The sequence below is a fragment of the Oratosquilla oratoria genome, chromosome 22 (assembly GCF_046742065.1).
Source record: "Oratosquilla oratoria isolate Oo_2021 chromosome 22, ASM4674206v1, whole genome shotgun sequence".
NCBI lineage: Eukaryota > Metazoa > Arthropoda > Malacostraca > Stomatopoda > Squillidae > Oratosquilla > Oratosquilla oratoria.
The window spans coordinates 12,189,109-12,216,893 of NC_134798.1; the positions used below are offsets into that span (position 1 = coordinate 12,189,109).

At 42.9% G+C, this 27,785-nt stretch overlaps 2 protein-coding genes across 8 annotated transcripts in view; one reads left to right on the plus strand and one right to left on the minus strand.

The window, feature by feature from the left end:
- Positions 1–12,201, minus strand: part of LOC143037434 (uncharacterized) — a 102,839-nt gene extending 90,638 nt beyond the window's left edge. The window contains exons 1-2 of one of the 7 annotated variants that reach the window (XM_076205647.1): positions 11,655–11,878; positions 914–1,039 (exon numbers count right to left, since the gene is read on the minus strand). The gene's annotated coding sequence lies outside the window, so the exon portion shown is untranslated. Of the gene's footprint in view, positions 1–913; positions 1,040–11,025; positions 11,134–11,654; positions 11,879–11,898; positions 11,943–12,040; positions 12,087–12,179 lie in introns of those variants that run through there. The other 6 variants (XM_076205648.1, XM_076205652.1, XM_076205651.1 and 3 more) reach the window with 6 other exon arrangements.
- The window catches only part of LOC143037275 (uncharacterized), a 271,196-nt gene continuing 245,692 nt past the window's right edge, over positions 2,282–27,785 (plus strand). The window contains exons 1-2 of the mRNA XM_076205405.1: positions 2,282–2,392; positions 4,022–5,827. Of these exons, the coding sequence (XP_076061520.1) occupies positions 2,282–2,392; positions 4,022–5,770 (1,860 nt within the window). The 3' untranslated portion in view covers positions 5,771–5,827. The remainder of the gene's footprint in view (positions 2,393–4,021; positions 5,828–27,785) is intronic.

Sequence of the window (27,785 nt, forward strand, 5' to 3'; positions counted from 1 at the left end):
GACATCAACCAAGCCCTCTGTTGGATCTATATATCACTGGGAGATATTCTTTCACATAGCCCTTGGGTTTTCACAGCTGTAGATCAGTAAAGACTTCAGCTTCAGTTCCCCAGCTGCATTACCACACAGCACCTGGGTTAATCTGTCCTTGGATACTTTAAATCCTGGCATTGATTTTTCTTCCTTAGCAATAAGGGTTCTGGATGACTTTTTCTTCCAATACAGGCCTGTCTCGTCATAGTTTATCACCTGTTTGGCAATGTAGCTACACTCTTCAGTGCATTTTTTCAGTGTTGGTATGAATGCTGCAGTGGCAGGCTCATCAGAACTTGCTGCCTCACCACTCATCTTGATGTTTTGTAGGGCGGCTCGGGGTTTAAAGTGGTCAAACCAACCCTTACTGACACAAAGTTGATCCATCCTTAACTTTATATCCCTTCTTATGTAAATCATTATAAATCAAGAGAGCTTTCGTTGTCACAAGGGAGGTAGAATGAAAACTGCTGCAGCAAGACAGTTCATCAATTCATAGCCTAAAAGTCTCTCCACTTCCTCCATTATTGGTTCCCTCTGTCTCGTCAGCATCTTTGCCATTAATGTAGAAGCCATTTCACCAGCTTTCTTTATACTGTCTCCTAGTTTGATTATTGTGGGGACAGTTGATTGGGGCAACTGCATGATTCTGGCAATAGAGTTAAGCATGGCTGAACAACACTGCCATATGGTGGCCAGCCACAAAACTCTTATTGCATATATTATCTAAACACTCCATTTTCAATATGCATTTTACTTCATTACTAATTATCATTACCAGAGTGCAAAACTGTGAGGATATAAACTGTGAGCATTAGTATGCATTTTACTTCATTATCAATTATCATTACCAGAGTGAAAAACTATGAAGGATTATTACCGTGAGAATCAAAGGATTACAGTACAGTACTGTTTTCATGTGGGGGTGGTGACCTGAAGTCAAGTCATGCCAGGGTAGTTTTTACTTGTCTTAGGAGTGATTTCTATGTCAGGTTCCTGAGGGAGTCTGATGAAGTAGAGAATTTAAATGTTTTTTTGTAGGATGCTCATTTTGTAATCTGAGTATGTTTATATCTTTGTATGGACATGTAGGGTTCTGGGGGAAGGTTATTATATATGATTATGAAGAATTTTGCTGCAGTTGTTTTGTGTGATAATGGTGTAAGGGGTGGGAGGGTTTGAGGGCTCTACCCAAGAACTGTGTGCTTACTTTCATATCTTGTTTTATGGGAAATATAGGATTTCTGTTTGGGTTGTTTAAGTACAAGCAGTTATTTCAATATTCTACACTGGGCTGCCTGTAGCAACCTTCTGTTTACTTAACTGATAAGTATAATGCTGAGGATGCTTAGATATTGTTCTTACAAGTTGTTTGTACAAATGCTCCTCAACTTACGTTTTAGTTACGTTCCGAACGGCCGAACGTAAGTTGGAAATGAACGTAAGTTGTTACTGTACTATACATCCGTAAATTCTATTACCGTATCTTATAAAACACCCCTAAATCATTAATTATACACATAACATTGTAAAATAATAACATTAATTTCAAATAAATTAAATTCAAGCAACATAAATTGAGATGGTGGAGGAGGAGGGGGAGGATGAGGAGGATGAGGCAAGGCACGTTCAGTCTGTCGTTTGTGCCATGTAAACAATGGACGCAGCATCATGCGTAGGTATCGTTTGAACTACGGAGAGCGCGCTAAACTAAAAAATTCACTCAATTTTTTTTTTTTTTTACAATCAGTTCAAACGTAAAATCGAAAAAACGTAAAACGAATGAACGTAAGTAGAGGAGTGTCTGTATATAGTGATGTGTTTCCTTTTGCTACCCAAATCCAGTACCTACCACTCAGTATGTGTGCCTTCACTGTCATGTTTTTAATGTGCGGGCTAAAGGTCACATGTGTATGAAAACTTTGTTTTTATCCAGTGGGAGATGTTGTTTATATACTCAAAAAGAAGATATGAAACATAGTTTTTTGGAGGACATGAACAGAATATGACAGCTGAGCTGAATGTGACTGCTCAACTTCAATGACATAAGGTTATGCACCTGGGGAGAAATCCGAGATGCAGAAACTATATGGGAGATACAGCACTAAATACTTTAGAGGAGGAAAAGGACTTCCAAGCACACATTACTCCCAATTGAAGACCATAATCACAAATTACAAATGCAACAGCTGAGGAGAATTTCATGGTGAAACTTTTGAGAAAGACCTCCCCTTTCCTAGATGACAAGATGTTTCTACCTCTGTGCAAGTCCCTCATCAATACAGGCTTGGTTGCCTCATACCTGATGAGACATAAGGCATTTTCAAAACCCATAGAGCCCCCTCACTTCCATCAGGAGGTGCAGCCCTGAGGGGCTGGTACTCAGTCTTCAGACTGGGTCTCAGATCTCTCTTTATCAACTTCAACTGAATTTCTTACATTTTTCACATATGGAGAGATGACGAGTGACAACAGCTCTAGTCCCTCTGCAACTTTGAGACAGTGACATAGAAACAGTCTTACATTAATAAAATGCATACAACAGTACTAAGTTTCTTCCTAGAGAGATCTATGGGAGGTTCCAAGAACTATTGCCAGCCATAGTGGGGCTGTGGATTTTCCACTTCATGAAACTCAAGGCAACAACTGATTGATTGATTGATGTCAATAAACTAGAGCAAGTTCAATGATGGGCTAAAACACTGGTGCCAGAATTGGTTGAATTATCATATAAGGAGAGGCTGACTCATCTTGGGACTTGTTACACCAGATGATGGAAAATTACTTGGAGACAAGATTAATACTTAAGATACTACATAGTATCAACACAGTCATGGACAGAAATTTCTTACTACTTGCAAAGATTAATGCTGAAACCTGACAAAGCCCAAGGCACAGAACTATGAAGAGGTCAAAATTCTCTGACACCAAGAGAGAAAAACAATGGAATGGCTAATCACTTCTTGGATTTTTGTTGCCAGGGTAAATGATTAAAGAGTCCACTTAAAATAAATTATAAAAACACATACAGTATATCACTTTACTACATATTCTATAACATAATTTCACACTTTAATCTTTATAAGATAAAGAAATTTATCCTAACATAATTACCAACAAAATTTCCATTTGTAACACTTTACTAGTTAATTTATAGAAATGCATTGTTACTACCCATTACCATATATAGCACAATTAGCATAAATAATTTATCACTAACACTAACTGGTATTTGTGAAGTTTCGTCTTGTTTGCTCACACACCATTTTTGTATATTTTTTACATCTACATTACAATAAATCCAACATTAAGGGATGGTGAAAAACTTATTCCTGCAACCTTCCACTACACATCATTTTGTTTCACCCACTTGCACAAGAATCTTTATGTATTTTGCATCTACATTACAACAATTCCAACAACTTTTCTCTGTAATGTTTTTCCTTCATATTAATATTAAGGGATGATGAAAAAATAATTCCCACAATCTTCCTGCCATCCACACACCAAAACGGTGTCATAGCTGTCCAGTCATAAAGTGCAAGATATGTCTGTCCCTACATGCATTTTTAAGCTAAGTTAGGTTAGGTTAAAATAGGGAGAAAAACATACATTTCACAAAAATAGTGGGTCATGCTCACAACAAAAATGGCACTTTATTGGTGTGTAGCAGGATGGTTGGGGGACTTTTTCTTACACCATTCCTCAACATTAATTTCTGCAAGAAACATTACTAAGAAAAGTTGTTGAATATGTTGTAACATTGATGTAAAATATACACAAACTGATGTGTGGGTGGGATGACAGTTGACAATATCCTACTAATTATACATCTATATCACATATCAATTTTGTGAAAATAGATTTTTACATACTAGGGTAATTTTTCTAATTTTCATTTTGTGGTTTTTAGTCAAGGTTTTGTAGTTACTAAAAATCAAGATTGTGTTATATGCCTATCTATAAAAAAAGCCACTGACTCAACTAGTGTGATACGGGGGAGGGAGGACCCTTCATTCTCAAGGAGATAAAGTGGGAGGTTGGGCTAATAATTGGGCTTTTGGGTGAGTTTGAGAAGTATAGAGTGTGGGTGAGCACTTTGCTTACCTTAGTGAGAGTAAAAGAGGCAAGAGAGTTTAAAGATCATAAGGGGTGCCTCTTCTCAACTGCCTTACAGTCTCAAGCTGATCATATCTTGAATGAAAAGGAAAAGGAGAAGGAGTACGAAAAGAAGCTGAAGGAGGAGTGGGAGGGAGTAAAGGATAGAACAGAGATGGGTGTGGAGGAGGAATGGGGATGGTTCAAGGAGGGAGTCTTAAAGTGTGCAAGGATGGTGTGTGGAACAAGAAGGACAGGGGGAAATAGAAGAAAGGGTAGTGAATGGTGGGATGAGGAAACAAAGAAGGTTGTAGAAGAGAAGCGAGCATTCACAGATTGGTTACAAAAGAGGACAGGGGAGTCATATGAGACGTACAAAGAAAAGAAAAGAGAAGTAAAGCAAAAGGTAAAGGAGGCAAAGAGGAGAGCAGATGTGAAATGGGGTAGGAGTATGACAGAAAATTTTGAAAGTAATAAAAAGATGTTTTGGAAAGAAATTAAGAGAGGAAGAGGAGGCGAATCAAGTAGGGAAGAAAAGGTAAAAGGTACAGATGGAGAGATGATAATGGAAGAGATGGCAGTGAGGGGAAGATGGGCAGAATATTTTAGGGAGTTGCTGAATGTGAAGGAGGATAGGGAAGGAAAGATAGCTGCAGTGGGAAATGCGAAGAAAATGAGAGTGATGAGTGAGGAGAATGGAGGAGAAATAAGGAAGGATGAGGTGAAGGCAGTTGTTAAGATGATGAAAGCAGGTAAGGCACCTGGTCTGGATGGATGCCATGCAGAATGTCTGAAAAAGGGAGGTTCAGTGATGGTGGACTGGTTGGTGAGGTTATTTAATGTTTGCTGGAGAGAGGGTAGAGTACCGGAGGACTGGAGTAGTGCCTGTATAGTTCCTCTTTACAAGGGAAAAGGGGACAAGTGTGAATGTAGTAGTTTCAGAGGGATTAGCCTGTTGAGTGTAGTAGGGAAGGCTTATGGGAGGATCTTAATTGAGAGGATTAGGAGAGGAACAGAAGGAGTAATTGGTGAGGAACAGTGTGGATTTAGGACGGGTAGAGGTTGTGTAGATCAGATCTTTGTGGTAAGACAGATATGTGAGAAAGCTATAGGAAAGGGGAAGGATGTTTTTTGGGCTTTTATGGATCTGGAAAAGGCTTATGATAGGGTAGACAGAAAGGCACTGTGGGAGGTTATGCAGATTTATGGGATAGGAGGAAAGCTTTTGGGAGCTGTCAAGAGTTTTTATGAGAGTAGTAGAGCATGTGTTAGGATTAGAAATGGAGAGAGTGAGTGGTTTGAAGTAAAGGTGGGACTTCGTCAAGGATGCGTTATGTCGCCCTGGCTGTTCAACTTATACATGCATGGGGTGGTGCGAGAGGTGAATGCTAGGGTAGTGAGTCAGGGATTGGAGATGGTTAAAGAAAATGGAGAAAAGTGGGAGGTGAGCCAGCTGTTGTTTGCGGACGACACTGCGCTTGTGGCAGGGTCAGAGGAGGGATTGAGGAAGCTGGTGGCAGAGTTTGGGAGAGTATGTGATAGAAGAAAGCTAAAGATAAATGTGGGTAAAAGTAAGGTGATGAGATGTACAAGGGGTGAAAGTGGCAGTAGACTGGAAGTGAACATTAAGGGAGAGTGACTGGAGGAAGTGGATAGTTTTAGATACTTGGGTGCAAGTGTAGCAGGAAAAGGTGGAGTGAAGGTGGAGGTAGAATGTAGATTGAGAGAAGCGAGTAAATGCCTTGGTGGTTTAAAGAGTGTAATGAGGAATAGACATTCGGGAATGGATGCGAAGAGGAGACTGTATGAAGGAGTGATTGTGCCAACAGCACTGTATGGGGCAGAAACGTGGAACATAAGAGAAGAAGAGAGAAGGAGTTTGAATGTGTTTGAGATGAGGTGTCTGAGAAGTATGGTGGGGGTTACTAGGCTGGATAGAGTGAGAAATGAGGAGGTGAGGAGGAGAACAGGGGTGAAAAAGGATTTGGGAGATAGGGTTGATGAAAGAATATTAGGATGGTTTGGACACATGGAAAGAATGAGTGAAGAAAGACTAGTAAAAGAGGTATGGAAGGCAGATGTGGAGGGAGTGAACATGAGGGGACGTCCTAGGATGAGGTGGATGGATGGGGTGAAGGGGGCTTTGGGGAAGAGGGGAATGTCTGTTGAGGAAGGAAGGGAGAGGACGGAAGACAGAGGTGAGTGGAGAATGGTTGTATATGGATGATGTTGTGACTGCATGAGGAGAAATGGGCGGGGGGTGGGGGGTGGGGTAGTATGTGTGAGTAAATTTTGATGCAGCCCGAAGGGATTTCTCCCCGTCCTTGCCTTATATACAAAGGGGGACGGAGAGGGGGGGGGTCGCCGATTAAATGAAGCGGCCTTGCTGTGGATGTACTGTGTCTTGCGACACTGCTTCTGACCCAGGGCGGTGGGCAGGGTGCAGGGATGACCCGTCATCCAGGAGGTGCTCAGATGAGAGGAAGGGTGGGAGGGGTGTGGAGTGTATTTGGGGATGTAATGGGTGGGAGTGTTTTTGTGCCTTTCCCTTTTTGGTTACCTCCCTTGGAAGGGGGAAAAAGCCTTGGTATATGTATGTATGTATGTATGTAAATATATTTACACTTGTGCTAGTAATCACATTTTCAGTGAGGCTGTTCCACTCGGGTAACCAATTGTAAATATTCTTCACCCCTAACCTTGTCTATACCTTCCAAGATAGTTTCTATCATATCTCCTTGGTCCTTTGTTCTTCAAGTGTGGTGAATCTCAGTCTAGCTAATTTCTCCTCACATGAACAGTTTTTCAGTTGTGGGACTAGTTTACTAGCCCTTCTTTGTACCTGTTCTAATTTCTTTACCTCTCATATATGGAGACCATGTTTGTACACAATACTCAAGACAATGCCTTACCATTGCCTTATATAGGGACATCATGACATGTCATAGTCTTTTTCATAAACCCCAGCATTGAATTAGCCTTTGCTGCAGCCTTAGCTACGTCTTGAGGGCTTGAGATCACTAGTAATGATGACTCAAAGATCTTTTTCCTCTTGTATTTCCTCTAGTACTTTCTGCCCCAAATAGTACTCACAGCCTAGGTTCTTTCTTCCACTATGCATAACTTTATATTTCACTTCATTAAACTGGAGCAACCACTTTTGGCTCCATTCCTTCAATACATTCAAAGCTTGTTGTAGGGTCATGTCATCTTTTGCCGTTCTTATCCGATAATAAATTTTTGCATCATCAGCAGAGTTTTCCATTTGACTGGACATTATCTAACATGTCATTTATGAATACTGGGAACAGTATGAGACCCAATACACTACCCTGTGGGATGCCACTCCATACCTGCAGCCATTCCAAGGTTCCCCCTGACACAAACCCTTTCCTATCTATTTTCAAGAAAACCCTGTATCCACCTATATATTTCTCCTCTAACTCCTAGAGGTTCCAATTTAGCTAAAAGTTCATTGTGGGGGACAGTATCAAAAGCCTTTCGACAATCAATATAAACATCTGCATTATCCCCATCATCCACCATGTTTTTGAACTTTTTTAGATAATCTAACAGTTGAGTCAGGCAAGATCTCCCTGCTCTAAACCCGAGCTGATAATTCTTTAGCAGGTGATTTTTTCCCAAGAGCTCTACTATAGTCTTTCTTAATAGTTTTTTGGTAAATTTTTAGAAGTGCACACCTACATGATATAGCAACAGAAAATTAATTATTCTTTAAATTATAATAAAACAACGTAACATGCAATTTTCTTGGCAGAAATCAATAACAAAAAGGTTGCTAAAACTGATTTACTAAAGAACAAAGTAGCAGCGGTTGAATGATACATGTTTGTTTTGATAGATGCCGAGGTTGAAGAAATGAAAGGATGATAAATTTATCTATTCTAACATAACATAACCCACCTAGCCTAACTTATGTAACCTAACCTATATTTAGTCTTTTGGTACCTCAAACTCTAAAGATCATGTAGGTCGTTGTCGTCATCATGAATGCTGACAGCCTGATTATTATTGTACCTTGGGCAATTAACTGACGATGGCAGAACCCAATGTTCTCTCATAAAGTCCAAGGAAACCCTATTGTCTTTGTAACAATGCTTGTCAATGTCACCTGGAGTTGGAGAACACCCAGTCCACAACATGAAAGCCATCATCTAACTGACAGTGACTGGACTGGACAGATGACAATATGTAGGTACGGGCACAAAAAAAAAAAAAAAAAAAAAAATTACCCTTTAACTTATTGTTGCATATGTACGACAACTTTATTAGAAACAAAATGCTTTTTAAATTTTTTAAATAGCTTGAAAAGTAAAAGAGATACGATTTTTTGAATTATTATTTTAGCCCACATTTTTGGCTAGACTTTACCATAACAAAATGTTAGAATTAAGGGTGGTAATTTGTAAAGATTCCGGTAAAGAAATATACATTAACTATAAAGCACTGGTCCAATTTTATTGAAATTCAGTAAACTTGGGTTTTAAGGATCAACAAATCACATGAGCATGTCAAAAACAATGTGAGACATCTCCATCATACCATATTTGCCTTTTCATGGCAACCATGAAGTTGTAAATTTTCAGATTATCATCAATAAAATCCAAACCACTGGCCCAATTGACATGCAACTTAGCATGTAAAGGTTTTATGGGCCAATAAATCACCTGAGCATGTCAACAGCATTGCAGGACCTTCTTCTTATACCATTCTTACTAACATCTATCATGTTGCCATGGCAACTGTTGTCAATTAAGAAATAACCAATAAAATCCAAACCGCTGGCCCAATTGACATGCAACTTGGCATGTGAAGGTTTTATGGGTTAACAAATCACCTTGCAGGGCCTTCTTCTTATACCATTCCCACTAACACTTATCATGTTGCCATGGCAACTGTTGTCAATTTAGAAATAATCTATAAAATCCAAACCGCTGGCCCAATTGACATGCAACTTGGCATGTGAAGGTTTTATGGGTTAACAAATCACCTGAGCATGTCATTAACATTGCAGGACCTACTACTTATACCATTCTTACTAACACCTATCATGTTGCCATGACAACTGTTGTCAATTTAGAAATAATCTATAAAATCCAAACCACTGGCCCAATTGACATGCAACTTGGCATGTGAAGGTTTTATGGGTCAATAAATCACCTGAGCATGTCATTAACATTGCAGGACCTTCTTCTTGTACCATTCTTACTAACACCTATCATGTTGCCATGGCAACTGTTGTCAATTTAAAAATAATAAAATCCAAACCGCTGGCCCAATTGACATGCAACTTGGTATGTGAAGATTTTATGGGTCAATAAATCACCTGAGCATGTCATTAACATTGCAGGACCTTCTTCTTATACCATTCTTATGAACACCTATCATGTTGCCATGGCAACTGTTGTCAATTTAGAAATAATCTATAAAATCCAAACTGCAGGCCCAATTGACATACAACTTGGCATGTGAAGGTTTTATCATAAAGCCCGATTCTTCAAAAGCAAACAAATATTCACCGATTCAAATGCAAATTTGGTTATCAACCTCGGCAAATTAGTTTTCTGAGTAAAAAAAATTAAGGTAAGGCATCAATAAAATATTATTTTAATGTAAGAAAATAGTTTTTTAATTTATTTTCTCCCGGTTATGAGCAGCTTAAGATCGTTGTGTATTATACACTTGGTGATTTGTTGACCCAAAAACCATCACATGCCTAGTTGCATGTCAATTGGGCCAGTGGTTTGGATTTTATTGATTATTTCTAAATTGACAACAGTTGCCATGGCAAGATGATAGGTGTTAGTAAGGATGGTATAAGAAGAAGGTCCTGCAATGTTAATGACATGCTCAGGTGATTTATTGACCCATAAAATTTATGGGTCAATAAATCACCTGAGCATTAATATTGCAGGACCTTCTTCTTATACCATTCTTACTAACACCTATCATGTTGTCATGGCAACTGTTGTCAATTTAGAAATAATCAATAAAATTCAAACCACTGGCCCAATTGACATGCAACTTGGTTGATTGATTTGTGGAATTTTTGTCTTGAAGGCCAAACGGCGGAGCCGGTAGGCCATTCGGCGCACATGCAACTTGGCATGTGAAGATTTTTGGGTAAAAAAATCACCAAGTGTACATTACCCAATGATACTGAGCTGCTCATATACGAGAGAAAATAGGTTAAAAAACAACATTATTACATTAAAATATGATGTTATTGATGTCTTACCTTATTATTTTTACTCGAAAAACTAATTTGCCACGGTTGATAACCAAATTTGCATTTGAATCGGTGAATATTTATTTGCATTTGAAGAATCAGGCATACACTTGCACAATAACAAGATAATTTGAATATGCTGCATATACGCTGAACGCTCAAAGCATTCAAACTAAGCCAAACAAAATCCAACGGGTCGCAAAATTATGGTGATGTAAACAGTACCAGCGCGATCATAGTGCTGCGCTTGTTTTCGCGCGTACCTACAATATGGCATCTGAACTATATCCCATCGGCTTCATTTATTGGTAATTTTGCTTGTAGCAAGGTTTTTTTTGTTATTTATGCCAAGAAAATCACATATTACATTCACTTATTATAATTTACAAAATTAATATTTAATTTTCAAAAGCTATATCATGTACGTGTACACAACTAAAATAACGCCCAATTTTTTCCATTATTTTATATGGAACAGAGGTGAGACTCACAGGCTGATAATTTAGGGAGTTAATCGTAACCCCTTTCTTAAAATAGGGCATAAGTTGGCTTTGGTCCAGTCTTCCGGCAAATTCCCAGAACTAATTGAAGTTTTATATATAATTTCAAAGATGTGCCAATTCACATACAGATTCCCTGAGTACCTTAGGTTGTATTCCATCATGTCCAGCTGCTGATTCCAATCTAAGGCTTCCAATCATGGTTTTCACATTTAGAGTGAATCTGCATTTCTATAGGAATAGACCCTCACCCTGAAAACCATGATCTAATACTGGTATTTGATTATTACTTCCTTATTCCTTAATATATATATACTTTCTGGAATTCCATATTAAGTGCAATGCATCTCCCCTACATGTAGATAACTAATATTTTACCCAAAAACATTGAACAATCTGATGATTTTTGTTCCTAAGATTTTCTTGTGGTTTCTATGGCAAACTAAAATTACCAAAAGAACTAGGTTCAAGAACAAGATTATATGAATTGAGTATAATTCTACAATGAGTATTCTATGTAACCAATCGATATGGATTAAAATAAGGTATTACAAATTACGTATAAGAATATTTACAAACCAAAACAATCGCCCTCTCCTAAGGTTAACCTGAATAAAAAATGCAAAAATTCTCACCCATCTGTTTAGGCATAAAAATTTTGTTTCATTTTAGAAGCATTTGTAGTTCTTAGTTACTCTGAGTTGCAAGACGATGAATAAAAGTATACAAAACATTCATAACACATTAAATAACTCATACAACTAGGTAAATACCTCTGCAACCTCCTATTCTGGACTTCCTTTCCTTTCTCTCTTCCACCCGTACAATACAATCTCTGTTTACATCCGTCATACGACACATAAGCAATTGTGTCGCCTATATTACGACACAACAATGTTCCTAATATGCGAAATATATGCAATGGCCTACTTCACAGATCGAAAGAACAATAGGCACATTATAAAAGAAATTCCGTAATGTGTTAGAGGCAGTTTTTGGCTGGCCAGCTGTATTTACAAGAAATGTATTCCATAGTTGTTACGCTGTCTGGTTTCCAGTCCGGAATTTTGGAGAATACGTAGGCTGTTTTATTCAAGATGAAATGCCGAGAAGTGGGTAACTTGAACATATGATTCGAAATATATGTATAAATATGTACATTTAACACTTAAGTCGCAATACTTATCAAACGGGAACGACCGAGCGCGGGTCCCTTTGACACTGACATTTACTTAGACCTTGATAAAAAAAAAATGTGCCTATGAGGTAGCCAAGTGGTCGCGCAAGTTTCCTCTCACCACGGGAATTCAAAGTGGCTAACATCCGGTCACATGAGGAGGTGGGACTGTCACTAATTGCATATGACTAGCTATGCGGTACAGTATTGGAGTCATAAATTATACTGCGTTCCTTAGTAGAGTAATAGAACTGACCAGAAAGTGAGAATAGTCTCCAAATGTGTCCCTAAATTACAGTAAATGTGTGTGTGTGTGTGTGTGTATAATTTGGGAGTGAAGCTCCCACGGGCTTTGGTTGTGAGCCCGTTTGGTGGGTGATTTGACTTATGAGTGTGTGTGGGCCCAACCACACCACTGATCTAAAAATAACTGGATCACGGATCGGTGTCCTGATTATGAGGTCGGCGGCAGCCATGTTGGTAGTACCAAAACAAACCCACGCCACGCGATTGACTGATAGCATTGATAGCGTCCCTTACAGTTCTCGGCAGCTTTCGCTCCTATATACTGGTGTGTTTCATATATTTAACGATGATTTCACAATGCCAACTTGTGCTCCATTCAACTGCACCAACCGGAGAAAAGGTGGATATGAGCAGTCCTTCCACTCGTAAGTAAATTAAGGTTTTATTACCCAAAACATCCCGATACCCATCAACAAATGATGCGGCCATCAGGAGCCATAAAATGTTGCCCACCAACTGTTTTGTTAGGTGTTGTCATGTTAATGCTATGTATTTATTATCTGTAAGAAATAGATCTAGCAGCAACCCATTTGTCACGAATGTAATCGTGGCAATAGCAGGATAAATATTTATCATTTAAAATATCTTATAAGGCTCAAACGCTGTCCAGAGCTCTGTAGCTGTATGGAACCAGTTGTTCTTCCTGATTACATGTGTAGGCTTTTTCTATATTGTGAAGTGTGAGGAATTCATATTGGGCTGAATTACTATTCGGGGCCCGTTCAAAAATTATGTAACGTTTTTTCTGGTGAAATTCGACACCCCCCACCCCATGTACTATTATGTTTCAACTCATAAGAATTTATCCATCTACCGGTCTCAACTACTGTTACGGAAGAGTATGACTTTTCAGGACCAAACATAGCGGGTATGTGTCTTCGTTTCTATTTAATGAATATGAACCACTAGTACTATTGTAACTGATGTATGTACATTCTTTTTACTGAACGATTTCCCTGTCAAAGTTTCTGTTTCAGGGTCGATGTGAAGTATATTGTTTCAAAAGCACCGATGCATATCCATGTATATCACTATCGTCCAATATTTAAGGCACCTGTAATGTGCTGTACACGATACAATAGTAATATTCACAATAAATACTAATGTAGGTTTTGTTCTGTAAAGATTCACTGGAGGTTTCTTGGAATATTGTGGATACGTGTATGTTTAGTGACAGGTGAAATTTGTTTGTTGAAATACATGTGTAGTTAGTTGTGCAAATAAAGTAATTGTAATCCAGTAATTAAATGTGTGCATTTCAATGACCAGATGACAAGATTTCGAAAAACGCCGAAGATGACTGCTTGTCAAGATTCGAGAGATTGAGATTATAACATGTGGTCACACTCACACACACACATATGTGAAGGCCTAATTTATGCTTCGCACAAAATAATGTACATAGGATACAACCACTGATCTATATTGTTATGCAGATAAGTGGATACAACTTAAAACATCTACATGTTCTCTTGTTTATGTCAGTTTTAGAGTACTTGTTTGATTACTTTTATGGTCAAATACCGGTACATGTAGACATGTACTGTTTCATAAACCACACAGGAAAACTTATTTACAGATCGCATCACTATCACGCAGCCCATACCAGCCACATAGGCCACGAGAGTAACACGACAGCTCCCAATACTACCAATATGGCGGCCATGTGCCGCCTGCCCACCTCACTCCTGGGGCAGCCCACGGCCCGTATACGCTATCCAGGTGTTATACAGATCAGTGAACCACACACACTTATACATTCACAAGATGTGCATACTTATATGAAATACGTATGCAAATCTCAGCGAATGCACCCTTCCTGACATTAATTGTATTAGTCATAGTGATTTGATGTGTAGCAATTGGTGTTATAAAAGTAGAAAAGAGGGGGGGGGTGATTCAATATATGGGTGTGTGTGGCTTGGCCGCGCCCACTCATACATTTACCGGATGTGCATACCTATGTTAAATATGTATGCACATCTCGGTGAATTCACCCTTCCCGACATGATGGAGAAAACAAATGCAATAGTAGAACATAATTAAAGGGGGGGCTGACACTCCACCAGCCGACGCAGTTCATAATCGCTAAGGTGGCGGCATAGGTGACGCACAAGACCCTCATATGTTGTCGGAGGCCCTCTCCTCAGAAAAACAGTTGCGGGGCAATGCTTGGGGTAGTGGTCAAGGGTGGCTTCAGGGTGGCGGCAATGTTGACATCTTCTTTCTTCGGTCGTGGGGTTGTTCTTGATTTGCCAGAAACAACAGTTCTCCAGCCGCAGACGGAAGAGCAGAGTTTCCACCTCTCTTGGTGTGGAGCGAGGAAGTACAAGGGGCTCGTAGTCTGTGACTGCCCTGTACCACCTCGCCCTTTCTGACACCTCTGCCTCCAGTCTGTGCTGAAGGAACCGTTGTAACTGGTTAAGAGCCCTGTTGCGTATGCGCAACTGATTTCTGCTGAGAGGGACGACAACATCGACTTCGGGTCTTTGGCGCGCCGCTTCTGCTGCGGCGTCGGCTAGCTCATTTCCTGGGACGCCCATATGGCTCGGCACCCAGTTGAGCGTAACACTCCTGCCTTGCTGATGCAGCTTCAGCAGGAGTGCTAGGATGGAGGTCAGTAGGCGTACATTGTCGCTGGGCTGTGTTGTATCTAAGCTGCCTATCAGAGACTGTGAATCCGTGTGGATCACCACAGGACCAGTTCGTGATATTAGAGCATGCTCTAACGCTCCTTGAACTGCTATGGCCTCATCTTGGAGAGTGGACGCATGATCAGATACTCTCCTGCCGAAGGTCAAACCATCCGTCACGAAAGCAGCCCCCGCACTACGGAGCCTGTTGGGGTCTACGGAGCCATCCGTGTAATAGACCGCCATTCAAGGTTCCGATAGTGCGCGAATGCCTTGTAGGGCCTGCGCTAGTACTCTTTCCTGATCACATAGCTTCTTCTTACTGGGAAGCTTTGTGACAACGAAGGTTGCAGTTATCGACAGCCATTGTGGTGGGGGCTTGAACTCTGGGTGTGGAGAGTCCCTACCCTTCTCAAGGAGAGTGCTGGTGAGCCTGAAGGAGTCCAGGAGCCCAGCCGCCTATGATAACCAGGTACCGGAGTGGATAAGAGTACCCACTCGTCCCAGAGCTATCACAAGGCTCTGACTCAGTTCAGTTATCCTGGGGCTCTGGACTATCTTGGCAAGAAAGTCAACCTCCAGCCTTCTGACCCGTGATGTTAATGAAGGCAATGAAGCCTCCATCTGGAGGTTAACGATCTTAGTCGCCACATTTATGAGAGCTGGGGCAGCGTAGTCCACCAAACTGCGGACTGCGTGCACATAGAATGTGCGAAGGACCCGATGCGTGGCACCAAGTGCCTTCCCCGTCATTGCTCTCATAACTGTAGTTCTTGCCTTCAGTCTCTCCTTGAGATAGGCTAGTTCCTTCTGAAAGGTGAGCCTCTCATCAATCCAGACCCCCAGGTACTGATACTGGTAAACCCAGTCCAGCCTAAGGTCCTGGATGGTGAGATGCTTCCCTTCTTTCCAGAGTCTCAATGCCATGGCCTTCGATTTTGTCGGGGAGATCTTTAACCCTAACCTGCAACATTCCGTCGCCACAGTGCTTAAACAGCGCTGAGCCCTGTTGAAGCACTGCCGTTTCCCAGTAATTATGAGCACAATGTCATCTGCATAGCAGATGACCTTGCACCCATGTGGTAGAGGTAGTTCCAGAATGTTGGAAACGAGCACATTGAACAAAGTGGGGCTGAGGACCCCCCCTTGTGGAGTGCCATTCTCCAGCATTCTGGCCTCTGATATATGACCTTGAAAGCGCACTTTCGAAGACCGGTGACTGAGATAGTCAGCAATCCAAGAAAGCAGCTTGCCTTTTACGCCCTTGCGAGCAAGGGTGTCTAATATCACAAGTGGACTGGCCAGCTCAAACGCCTTTTCCAAATCCAAAAAGACCACGATGGACTGATAGCATTGAGGAGTGTTGCTATACTGTTTGCTGTGCCAGTGCCCTTGCAGTAAGCATGGATATGCTCATGCATTGGGCCCAGTTTCCACAGCAGCCTGTTTAGCACCATCCTCTCCGCTGTCATCCCCATGCAGCTTGTCAGGCTGATGGGGCGATAAGCACTAGGCTCCTTTGGCTTTGGAATTGGCGTTATGATTGCCGTCTTCCAGGCTGTTGGTAGCTTGCCAGTCCTCCAAGACGCGTTTATCACCCTTAGAAGTGCCTCGTCACTCGCTGGCCCAAGATGGGTCAGCATGGAATAGGTGACGAGGTCCTCTCCAGGTGCCGTGTCTGGGCTGGTCTTGTGCGTGACCCGTAGCTCCTGAAGCGTAAAGCTAGCGTCAGTATCATCCGACCGACTCATCATGTCCTCAACACTATGGCGCCTCACTCCTTGGAGGTCCTGCAGTGTGTCTTGAACACACTGCGGGAGTGAGGTACTGCTGGAGCGAGAGACAAACTCCTGCACCTGCCGCTGCGCCTCAGCATCAAGGGCATGATGAGTGCGTCGTGGTTGAGTCCTGCCAGTAGCCTTACGGAGCTTAGACCACAGCTCTGCTAGGGAGGTGTGAGCGTTAAAGCCCTCACACCATTCATGAAATTTAGCTCTTCTGGCATCTGCAGCTATGACGTGAGCGTCATGAACTGCAGAGCGCAAGTTGGCCAAATTGGTCTGAGTTCGGCGCCGTCGGAAAACACGCCTAAGCATGTTCACCCGATGGTTGGCCTCTCTCACCTCGGGGGTATAATACCAGCTGTTCTTATGTTCTCTGGGGGACTGGCGAGTCTTTGGGATGGCTCTGTTGGCAGCCACCTGAAGGGCTGCAGAAAAGTCAGCTTCTAACGTTTCCACGTCCTGTGGTGGAACGTAGGACGCTGCCCATTCTTCAACAGACCTCTCAAACACTGGCCAGTTTGCCAAAGCTGTCTTCCACCTGGGAACAGGTAATACAGCTGGTATGGGTGGTGTATCCCGTATGTGCACAGAGACACCGAAGTGATCGCTAGTGACAATAGGATGCACCTCCCAGGTTACCCTAGGGAGGAGAGTGGCCGTCGCCAAGGTCAGATCAAGTCGTCCACCTTGCACGTGCGTCGGATTTCCATCATTCAACAACGCAATGTCAGGGCATTCATCTAACACGTAATTTAAGTGGCGCCCAGCGACATTGGGCCCATGGGGCGACATCAAAATTTCATGATGGGCGTTGAAGTCCCCTCCTATGATGAGGAGCCTGTCCGCAGCAAGAGCACACACTTCTCCAAGGTCCAGTTCCGCTCTCTGGCCCCTGTATATGTTGTAGATGGTGTACGTTTCGTGGGCCCGATGGAGTCGAACCGCAAGAACCTCTACACCATCCCCACATGATACAGGATCCGTGATCTCACTGCAGGGGATGGATGATTTGACTAAGATCATGCACCCCCTAGCAGTGAGTGAGCGAGGGAGGGAGAAGATGCGATATCCCGGAAATCGCACCTCATCGCTCACCAATGTCTCCTGGAGAAGCATGATATCGTAATCATGCTCTTGCGCATGCGCAAGGAGATACGAGCTTTTGCTGCGGAACCCGTTTATGTTCCACTGTAGCAACCTCAAGTGACTATTGAACAGGGCGAATGTCTTACCTGTCAGTTTCCATTACGGTCTCATCTTGTCCTCCCCGGTCAGACGACAAGATGGGTTGCGACTTTATAACAGTGGAAGCATTTTCCTCCTCATCAGAAGAGAAGTCTTCAAGCATGAGTGCAAATTGGTGTTGGGGCCTAGCAGAAGACACTTTCCTAGTCTTGGAGGATGTGGGTGTAGCTTTCCCAATGGTAAAAGTGGGTGTGGCGGGCTTGGGGGAAGTGGAAGGGGAGGAGGAGGAGGTTGAAGAAGAGGAAGAGGTAGTGGAATAGGTGGGGGGAGGAGGCAGGAGAGGAGGAGGTAGAGGGGGAGGGAGTCCTCTCCTTTCGCCTAGGGTTCCTCTTCTCTTTCAGGAGTTTGAGCACGTTCTTGACGGCCCTGTTCACTAGCACTAGCATCTTGTCTGGGTCGCTCTCCCCAAAGGTCGTAGCGACTGCAGAGACGACGCCAGTCACAATCAGGTCGATATCATCCTTCCTAAGGGGGATGACATCAGACGGATATTGAGGTAGAGGGGACCGTCGGTCCTGTGCTCGTGGGGTTGGTACTGGGGGCGTGGGTTTGGCTTTAGGTTTGGGGGTGGGATTGGAGGCAGGCGTGGATTTGGAGGTGGGCGCGGGTTTAGAGGCGGGCACGGGTTTAGAGGTGAGCGTGGCTTTTTTGGGAGCTGGTGGTGTTTTCGTGGTAGTCTGTGTTGGAGCTGGGTTCAGTGTTGGAAAATGCTCCTGATTGTTCAGATCAGGAGCACTATGTGTAGGTGGTGGTGGTGCTGTAGTAGGAGAGTGTTTCCTGCTGCCCCATACAAATGTTCTTGGAGGGGCAGGTATGAAGTCCTGTCGCTTCTCTGTCGTCTCCTTAGAGGCAATGGCCTGCACTTTACGCACTGCGCATGAGGTATTCCAGGCGTGGTGCTTCTTACTACAGTTCGGGCACTTGGCAACAGTCTCAGTGCCAGCCTTAAACTTGTTAAGACAAGTCTCAGTGGCATGAGGCATACTGCAAATGCCGCACTTGGGCTGTTTCGAAGTACACCTCGCCTGGTGATGACAATAGCGCTGACACCTGAAACAACGGAGAGGATCAGGGATGTACGTTCGTACATCATACCTGCCATACCAACCCAGGTCAATCTTGTTAAAAGGTTCGCCTTTAATCGTTATCAGTCACCTGGCGTGTCGGCGTCTTATCCCAGCGACGCATTCTCGTGGCCGCGATTACCTGAGGATGGTCCTCAATGGCCTCAGTCAAGTAGGAGGTCGGGTAATCGTGTACCACGAGTCGATGCTGCCGGTCTTCCGGGTTAAGACGCTCCAGGTTCACCGGCTTACCATCGAGCGACTTGATCTGGTCCAGCTCCTCGACGAGTTCGTAAGTGCTTGATAACAGTAGCACGTTACCATCGCCAAGGGGCCGGAGGGACAAAAGCTTGCCGCGGAGAGGGCCCTTTTCAAGCGCTCTTACCACCTCAAAAGCTGCGTCGTACCCCGCCGAGGGTACGACCTTGAAGGTGGGGAGCTTGCCACCCTTTGCACTAGCTGGGGCCATCACGACAGCAGCTTCGTCGTCAGATGAAGCCGTCGAACCTGGAGCGCAACGACGCTTCTTCGACACGCCAGCCCAAGAGTCAGTAGCCGCCATGGCGGCACTGATACCGAGAAAAATCTAAATTGCTCGCAACAATTCGTGAAAAAAAACTCGTAATCTAAGGGGGCGGGGGATCGCGGGCGTTAACTAGCGCGTTGGTGCTATGTCTTATCCTGTCTACCTTGTAAGCAGTCAACGAAAACGAGGCTCGGGTGCACGAGAGTGTGCGAAACCGGGCTTACTTGATGTACGTGGTCCCACCTCTCCCGCCGTAAAGGCGATTTTCGAAAGAACCACACGGGCTACGCCGATCGTGCAGGGAGAGTTATGTTGGGCATAATCCTGCCAGAGCGAGATTCCACAGAAGGGGGAATTATCTCGGGTAGCAGTACTTTCCGAATTCAGTAGGGTGTAGCACGTCTAACAGAGCTAGAGTGTAGGGTGAAAGACGGCATACAGGGCGCAGACGAGGAGATAAGCAAACGTGCGGGGATGCTCTCCATGAATCTCTTATCTCTTAGGCTGTGATGCTGAAGATGTACAGTAAATGGTTAACAAGTACAATTTTGTAATTAGTACGGTAGCACTATATTATGAAGCTACGTTAAAAGAGAAAATAATGGGTGTTGGGTGTGTGCATGCTTGGCTGGACCCCTCCCTAATATGGGGAAAGATGCCTGTAGTTATGTCTGTGGTTGCAGGAATGACAGTATTTGTGTTGTGCTTGTTCTCAATGAGGAGAAAGAGGCCTTTAGGTATGTCTGTGATTGCAGGCATAACGTTTGCGTTGTGCGTATTTCCAACTAGGAGTGCTTGGTTTCACTTTCATTATTATCGATTCATTGAAACTAGACCTTGCAGACAAAAACCAGACACGACTTTTCGTGTATGTAGATGGGGGATGGCACAGAAGGCAAATAGTTTGTACGGTGAGGTCTTTGAGTTATGTGTGATATTAACCATTTTTGTGTGAAGTTTTTCAGTATATCTAAAGTGTAGTTTATGCTTGCGTTGAGCGAATAGATGAGTATCCGCAAAATGGTAAATTGATTCAATGGTCCTGAAGTTGCGCAATTTCAATAGAACCTGTGATTTGCCAGTGGCAGGTTTGACGTTTGGTGACCAGTGGTTTCGATACCCAGTTTACTATCAATTATCATATCGAGATCCCTTTCAATATAAATATATTTTTTCATGCATCTTGTATATCACTTCGTTATAATGAACGACTCGTTTTATTCTCATATACTATTGTCTAAAGTATATTTGTGTAATCAGCATACACATAAACATTACTTGCATGTTTCAACACATCAGGTAAAAATCTAATATAAACTGGAAAAAAATGTGAAGAATATTATGACTTCCAACAAATTTCCCATCCTTTTTGATACGTAATGCTGACGGTGTAAGTTTAATCTAGGTGACCACCCCACCAATTTAGTTCTGGGTGTCACGACCCACCTATAGGCTAAGCTAGTCGCGACACGACGAGTGACAGTTTAGGCAGGATAATTAAAATCTTCGTTAAAATAAATTATTATATACAATAATAAAAAAAATACAACAAATGGGCAATATATGTTACATGAATGATGAATGGATAATTAATTATCGAGTAGATTAGCTGGTTGTACGCTTGTATCCAGCACGTAAGAACAGATGGGTGAAACGAAGTTTTTTTTTTTTATCTTGGCTATCGACCTATAATGAGGTCATTAAGCCTGGTGCGAACCTGCGATCCTTTTTTAATCTACCATTATAATTTCCACAATAGTCCTGTAGTGCGCAAAGAAAATACTACTTTGTCAATAAGTAAACGGTCATCGGTCAAAAGATTTGTAGTGTTTAGCTGAATTTTTTTTAAGTTTACAGTGTTGTATAAGCGCTTGGCGCTGTGTGTTGTATCTTGAGCAGTGTATGAGGATGTGTCTTATGGATAGTATAGTGTTGCATGTGTTGCATTGGGGAGGAAATACGCCGTTTATGTATGGGTTTAGGTGGGTCGAGTTCATCCTCAGTCTTGCTATGGCGATTTCCTCTCGTCTGTTGTTTCTGTATGATGTCGACCAGTCTGTTATGTGTTCCTTTTGTTTGTGCGAGATGTGAAGGTTGTCCCACTGGAGTTGCCAGTGGGCGTGTAATTGTTTCCTTAGTATAGAATTGAAGGTTCCTATGTCCAGGGGTATGTCTGTAATAGTCTTTTTCTAAGGCAGATTTGGCTAAGGTGTCCGCTTTTCTTATTCCCGAAGATCCCAATGTGGCAGGGAACCCAAGAGAGAGTAATGGACTTGTAGGTCGTCGACAGTGTGCTAATGATTTTGCCCAGGAGAAAATTCTCCATATGGTTACCTGGCTTGATTGATTTTAATGCACTTAATGAGTCTGAGAAAACGACAATTTTACTATGTGTGTCAGATTGAGCATTTTCTATCGCTTTGTATATGGCGAAGAGTTCGGCGATGTAAATCCTCGTGTGGTCCGGCAATCTGAACATCATCCGGGTTTTGGTGCTATATAACCCTGTCCCTGTTTTATGGCCGCACTTGGAGCCGTCTGTGTACAGTGCCCTGTGGTCGTTGTACCCGTTGATGATTTGTAGTGTTTTCTGACGGAGTTCTTCTAAGTTAGATTTTTTTTGTTTTTTTTTAGGTCTTCGTTGGTATGGATCTTTTCTCACGGTCTTCAGTTTTTCTATTGACCACAGTGGCACTGAATACTGCTTGCACAAGGATCGGATCCTGACGGAAAGGGGATTTAGGCTGGGGTTGGTGAAGGGCTCGTGTTGGTTCATCGTTTCCTTGCAGGGATGTCGAGGATTACGGAGCACTTTGGCGGTGTACCGGAGTGCGAGGAGTTCGCGCCTGTAGTGGAGTGGGGGGGGGGGCATTTGCTTCAACTTCCAGCCTCTCGATTCTTGTGCAGCTTAAGGGTTGATTCACACTATCGGTCCGGTCGCGCTCCACTCCCGATACGCTCTCGGTCCGGTCCAATATTGTCTCATTAATTTCAATGGAAGCATTCACACGCGCTCCGGTCACGGTTCCGTCAAAAGATATTTTTACTGGAGCGAGACTGGACCGTGAGCGCCAGTGTGAACTCAGTTGCCACGGTCCTGCTCCACTCCAGTCGAGATTCAGCCTTCATATAAGCAAGTAGTGTTACCCTCTGTCCTACCAAACCATGGATAATCCAAAGGAAACACCACAATGGGATCATGAGAAAGTTAGAAAAATGATAAAAATACATTTTCTTTTTATTTATCACTGATACAATGACAATGCTTACAGCGAGGATATTCATAAGCACCAACTGAATACAATATAACCTACAAAACTTACTTTAATTTTGTGGATTTAGATGAAATGCTAATAGAATTAGTCAAAAGGTAAACCAGAACTGTATGACCTGACTTCGCTGCACTACAGTGGTAATGTTTGCATACTTATCATATTGCCAAGGTACCGAGAGAAAAAAATACACATTATTAACCGAAGAAAGAAATTCCATATGGATAATAACAACCTATTATCCACTGCGGAAATGCATCTCCTTAGCTCACTCAACAAATATTCCTACACAAGTTTGTTTGTCTACTTATATTTTATCATTTTGCCAAGGCATTGAACCAGCTGGGGAGCTGAAATAATCTTTCAGTGTTTCTCTCGCGCCAAAAGCCTCCTTTGTAGCATTTCCCCCTCTTCCTCTCATTGGACGTACTGTGTTTGATGGAGGCATGACAACAGTATCTGGTAATGCAACAGCATTTGGGTGTATCAGATTGTGAAGTATGCATGTTGTTGTAATGATTGCATTAGCGTTAGAAGGCATAGCTTTAAGTTTCCTTAAATATATTCTGAAGGTTTGCACTAGAATACCAAATGTGCACTCAACTATCCTCCTGGCTCTAGATAATCTATAATTAAAAATCCTCTTCTCTATCTTATGTTCAGTCTGTGAATCTGGGTAGGGCCTCATCAAATTTCTCTTCAGCGGGAAAGCCTCATCTCCCACTATAACGTATGGTGCAAGCACATCAGTGCCAGGAAGTGCAGCATCTTCTTGTACATTTCAAGTCATCCTCAATTTTGGATAGTATTTTCTCAAATGTTCCTTTGTTCATTCTGATATAGCTGTGGAATTTACTCTCATCATCAATAAGACGAGGATACAGAGTATGAAATTCTCCTTCAGTCTTCCTATCTTGCAACATAGGATGAACCCACAATCTCTTTCTTTTTCTATTTTGTTTTCCTTCTTCTTCTTCTTCATCAAGTACAATAGCGAATATTGCCAACTCGGCGTCAGAAAAGTCACACTTCCTTCGTAACTGATGGTAAGACTTCTACTGGTATCGAGGGAGGGGCGATGACGGGAGCGAGAGCGGACCGTACGTGTGAATGCCTCAGAACCGAGAGCAGACCGAGAATGGAGCGTGACCGGACCGATAGTGTGAATCAACCCTTATGCTCCAAGTGCTAATCGTAGGCCTTTGTTTTGGATGATGTTCAGGGGTTGTAACGTGGTTGGTGTTGCCGAACCATAAATCTGACACCCATGGTCTAATTTAGATCTAATTAGGGACTTATAAATCATTGGCAGGGATTTCCTATCTCCTCCCCAGTTTGTGCCCATTAGTTTACGTAGCAAATTAATTCTCTTGTTGCACGCATCAACTAGATATTTTACATGGGGCTTCCAGTTTAGCCTGGAGTCCAGTTTCAGGCCAAGGAAAAAGGTTGAATTTTGTACTGGGATGGGATTACCATGTAATTGCAGATTTATTTCTGCCTGGGCTCTGCGTGAAAATACAATTACTGTTGACTTTAATTCCGAAAACTTAAATCCCCATTTGTCAGACCATTCCTTAAAGGCCCTGTCAGACGAGCGGGTTGGCCGCCGCGGGTGCAAAGCGGGTCAGCCGCCGCGGAACCGCTTTATATTGATTTCTATGTAAAACCTCTCGTCTGACATAGCCAGGCGGGCTGGCCGCGGCGGTTTCAAGTGGGGAAATGCGTCTCACCCGCCGCGGTCAGGCGGGTAGACCGCCCGTGTGACATCAGCCTAAGCGAGTCCAGGGCAAGTTGTACGCGAGAGCCGGAAAACTTGGCGTTCGATGAGGAATGCCAGATTCCGACGTCGTCAACGTATAATGATTATTTAAGGTTCCGAGGTAGAGCGGGTAGAATATCGTTTATGAGTAACATAAATAATGTGGGACTTAACACACTTCCCTGTGGTACGCCATTTTCTTGTGTGTGTACTGTTGAATAGTAATTTTTATTTTTAACTGAAAATGTACGTTCTTTTAAGAAATTTTGAATGAAAATAGGGAGATTCCCTCTAAGGCCAAGTGCATAGAGTTTTTCGAGGATACCACGTCGCCATGCCATGTCATAGGCTCTTTCTAAATCTAAGAAGCAAGCAACAAGGTAGTCTTGTAGCCAAGCCCCTCCTTACTTAATTATTGTATATATTTATTGTATATGTATCTCCTCTATTGTATATGTAACACTTCTTTATTATACATGAGTACTTAATATCAACATATATTTATTGTAAATGTTTTTGTATAAGTAAGCCTATGTAGTCATTACATTATATAAGTGCCCTATACATAATTATATAACCGATTATATATACGTCATTAGGCGTACGCTAAACGCGTATGCGTCTATGCCAATTGTACACGTCATAGCATTAAGGTATTAAATATATGTTACCCTTAACCATTTTGCATGCATATTCATCATTATATGTAATAGCTCTCTTGTTTCTGTATATTCTTATGTATATACCTAGATATGTTTGTATGTATTGTTTTGCCTAATCTTTTTCCCGCTTAGCAACAATGTATCAGGAAATAGGGCACGGGCGCGTCCTGATCCCCCAAGCATTCGCTTGTGACAGATCACTTCCTGCCATACTTGTGTGTAGACCTACGCAATAAACTCCTACCAAAAATACAGCGTGTTTGGCACTTACCACAGTGGTGACCTCCCGGAGTGACAGTGCCCAAGTGACCCTAATACCCAGTGCTCCATACCTAAGTGATTTAGGGTCATACACATTATGTGGTTAAGTGCCTATGCGTATTCATAAACTGTGACTCGCCACACGCATGGAACTATGCATTTACAAACTTCAAAGTGCGCAAGAAATAATCGGAGTGTGCGGCATTGTTAACAGCCCTGATCTACACACAACACGTATACTGGGGAAACATCCGACAACGACAACATGAATCCCCCTTCTCCGCCTACAACCACTGTAGCTACTTCAACGACAGCAGCAGCAGTAGGAAGCACTTCTTCCTCTACGCATTCCACGACTTCGGCCGCCGTCGCTGTTCGACCTCCACCATTCGACGAAGCATCGCCGGCAAGATAGTTTTCGTTGCTAGAGGCGCAATTTGCACTAGCCAAAATTACCGTCCCCCAAACGAAGTTCAACCACGCACTAGCAAACCTAACCATCCCAGTGCTCAACCAGCTTGACGATGATGTCATTACTTCCGGTGACTACGACCGCTTGAAGAAGGCGCTAATCGACGTCCTTACCAGGTCTCCACCGGAACTCTTCGATGCCTTGGTCCACCAGAACAACACCATATACGACAAACCGACGACCTTCCTACGAGAACTTCGCACAATAGGAAAGCAACTCGGTGTCGACGACGACTTCATCCGCCTAAAGTTTTTACGTGCAGTGCCAAGTGACATCCGACCACTACTTGTAACACACGCCGGTTCCCTTGATGAATTGGCCCGCGCCCATGGCCACGAAAACAAAGGGATAAGTGCGTCATCAGTGAACAAGCCTGTGCCAAGGGCTCCGCGGAGTGATAGTGTGCCAGTGTTTCGTAGTGGTAACCCCACTACACGTGTTTCAGCATCCACTACCTTTGCACTCGGATTAACTCCCTTCTATGACGGTCAAAGACCACGAGTGTGCCGTTACCACCTTTTCTACGGCAACAGTGCTAGAACTTGTGAACAGTGGTGCATAATGTCCCACACTAGTGCTAACGTGTTGCCTAGCTCGCGCCCCAATTCACGCCCTAACTCACGTCCTTCATCCCCAGGACCTCAGCTTAACACGTCGGGAAACTTGATGGGCAGTCTGTAGAAGTATCTCTTGGAACCGCAGGACTGCCTCTCGTCATTAGTGCCACTATAGGTTGCAAGAACTATGAATTCCTTATAGATACCGGTTCTCAAGTCTCGCTCATTCCCTACGACCCAAGTTTAACTCCACTGCTCCGTTCCACGGTAGTACAACTTACTACTGCTTCCGGTACCCGTATTCGTAAGTCGACGTGGAAATTGGGATTCGACGTATCAGACGTTCTTTCCCATGGTCCTTCGTCGTTGCTGATGTCGTCCGCCCAATTCTCGGTACCGACTTTTTAACCCATAATACACTAGTAGTTGATTGTAGAAATCGCCTCCTCGCTGATCCCTCCACTGCATGCACCATTCCCCTGGCTTCTCCTCTCCCTATCTCTTCACACGCGGTACATTATGGGGATATCGATTCAAGAGCCATTGCTCTTCTTTCCAAGTTCCCCGTACTTACCGCGCCCCGACAACTGTCTGATCCTCCACCAGTAGAAACTACAAACTATCATCTTATTGATACGCGTGATTCTTCCCCTATATCCTATAAAGTAAGGCCAGTGACAGGTGAGAAGCTCAAAGCGGCAAAGGATGAGTTTCAAATTTTGCTTAATGCAGGGATCATACGACGTTCCAACTCACCTTGGGCGTCCCCACTTCATTTGGTTCCCAAGAAAGAACCACATTCCTGGAGACCTTGCGGAGATTACCGAGGTCTAAACAATGTAACTGTAAATGACAAATATCCCATACCACACTTGCGCTCTCTCACCATGTCACTTAAGAATAAGGTTATATTCACTAAGTTAGACTTACAACGTGCATATCTGCAGATTCCTGTAGCTGAACAAGATATTCCTAAGACTGCGATATGCACGCCCTTTGGTTTATTTGAATTCTTGTACATGCCCTTTGGATTGAAAAATGCCGGAGCCACATTTCAGCTAACGTAAACAACACGTTTACGTACCTTGATGATGTACTGATTGCTAGTGAGACCCTTGAAGAACATATTTCAGATGTTGAAACTGTTCTTTCTATTTTGGCTCGGCATAACATGCGACTTTCT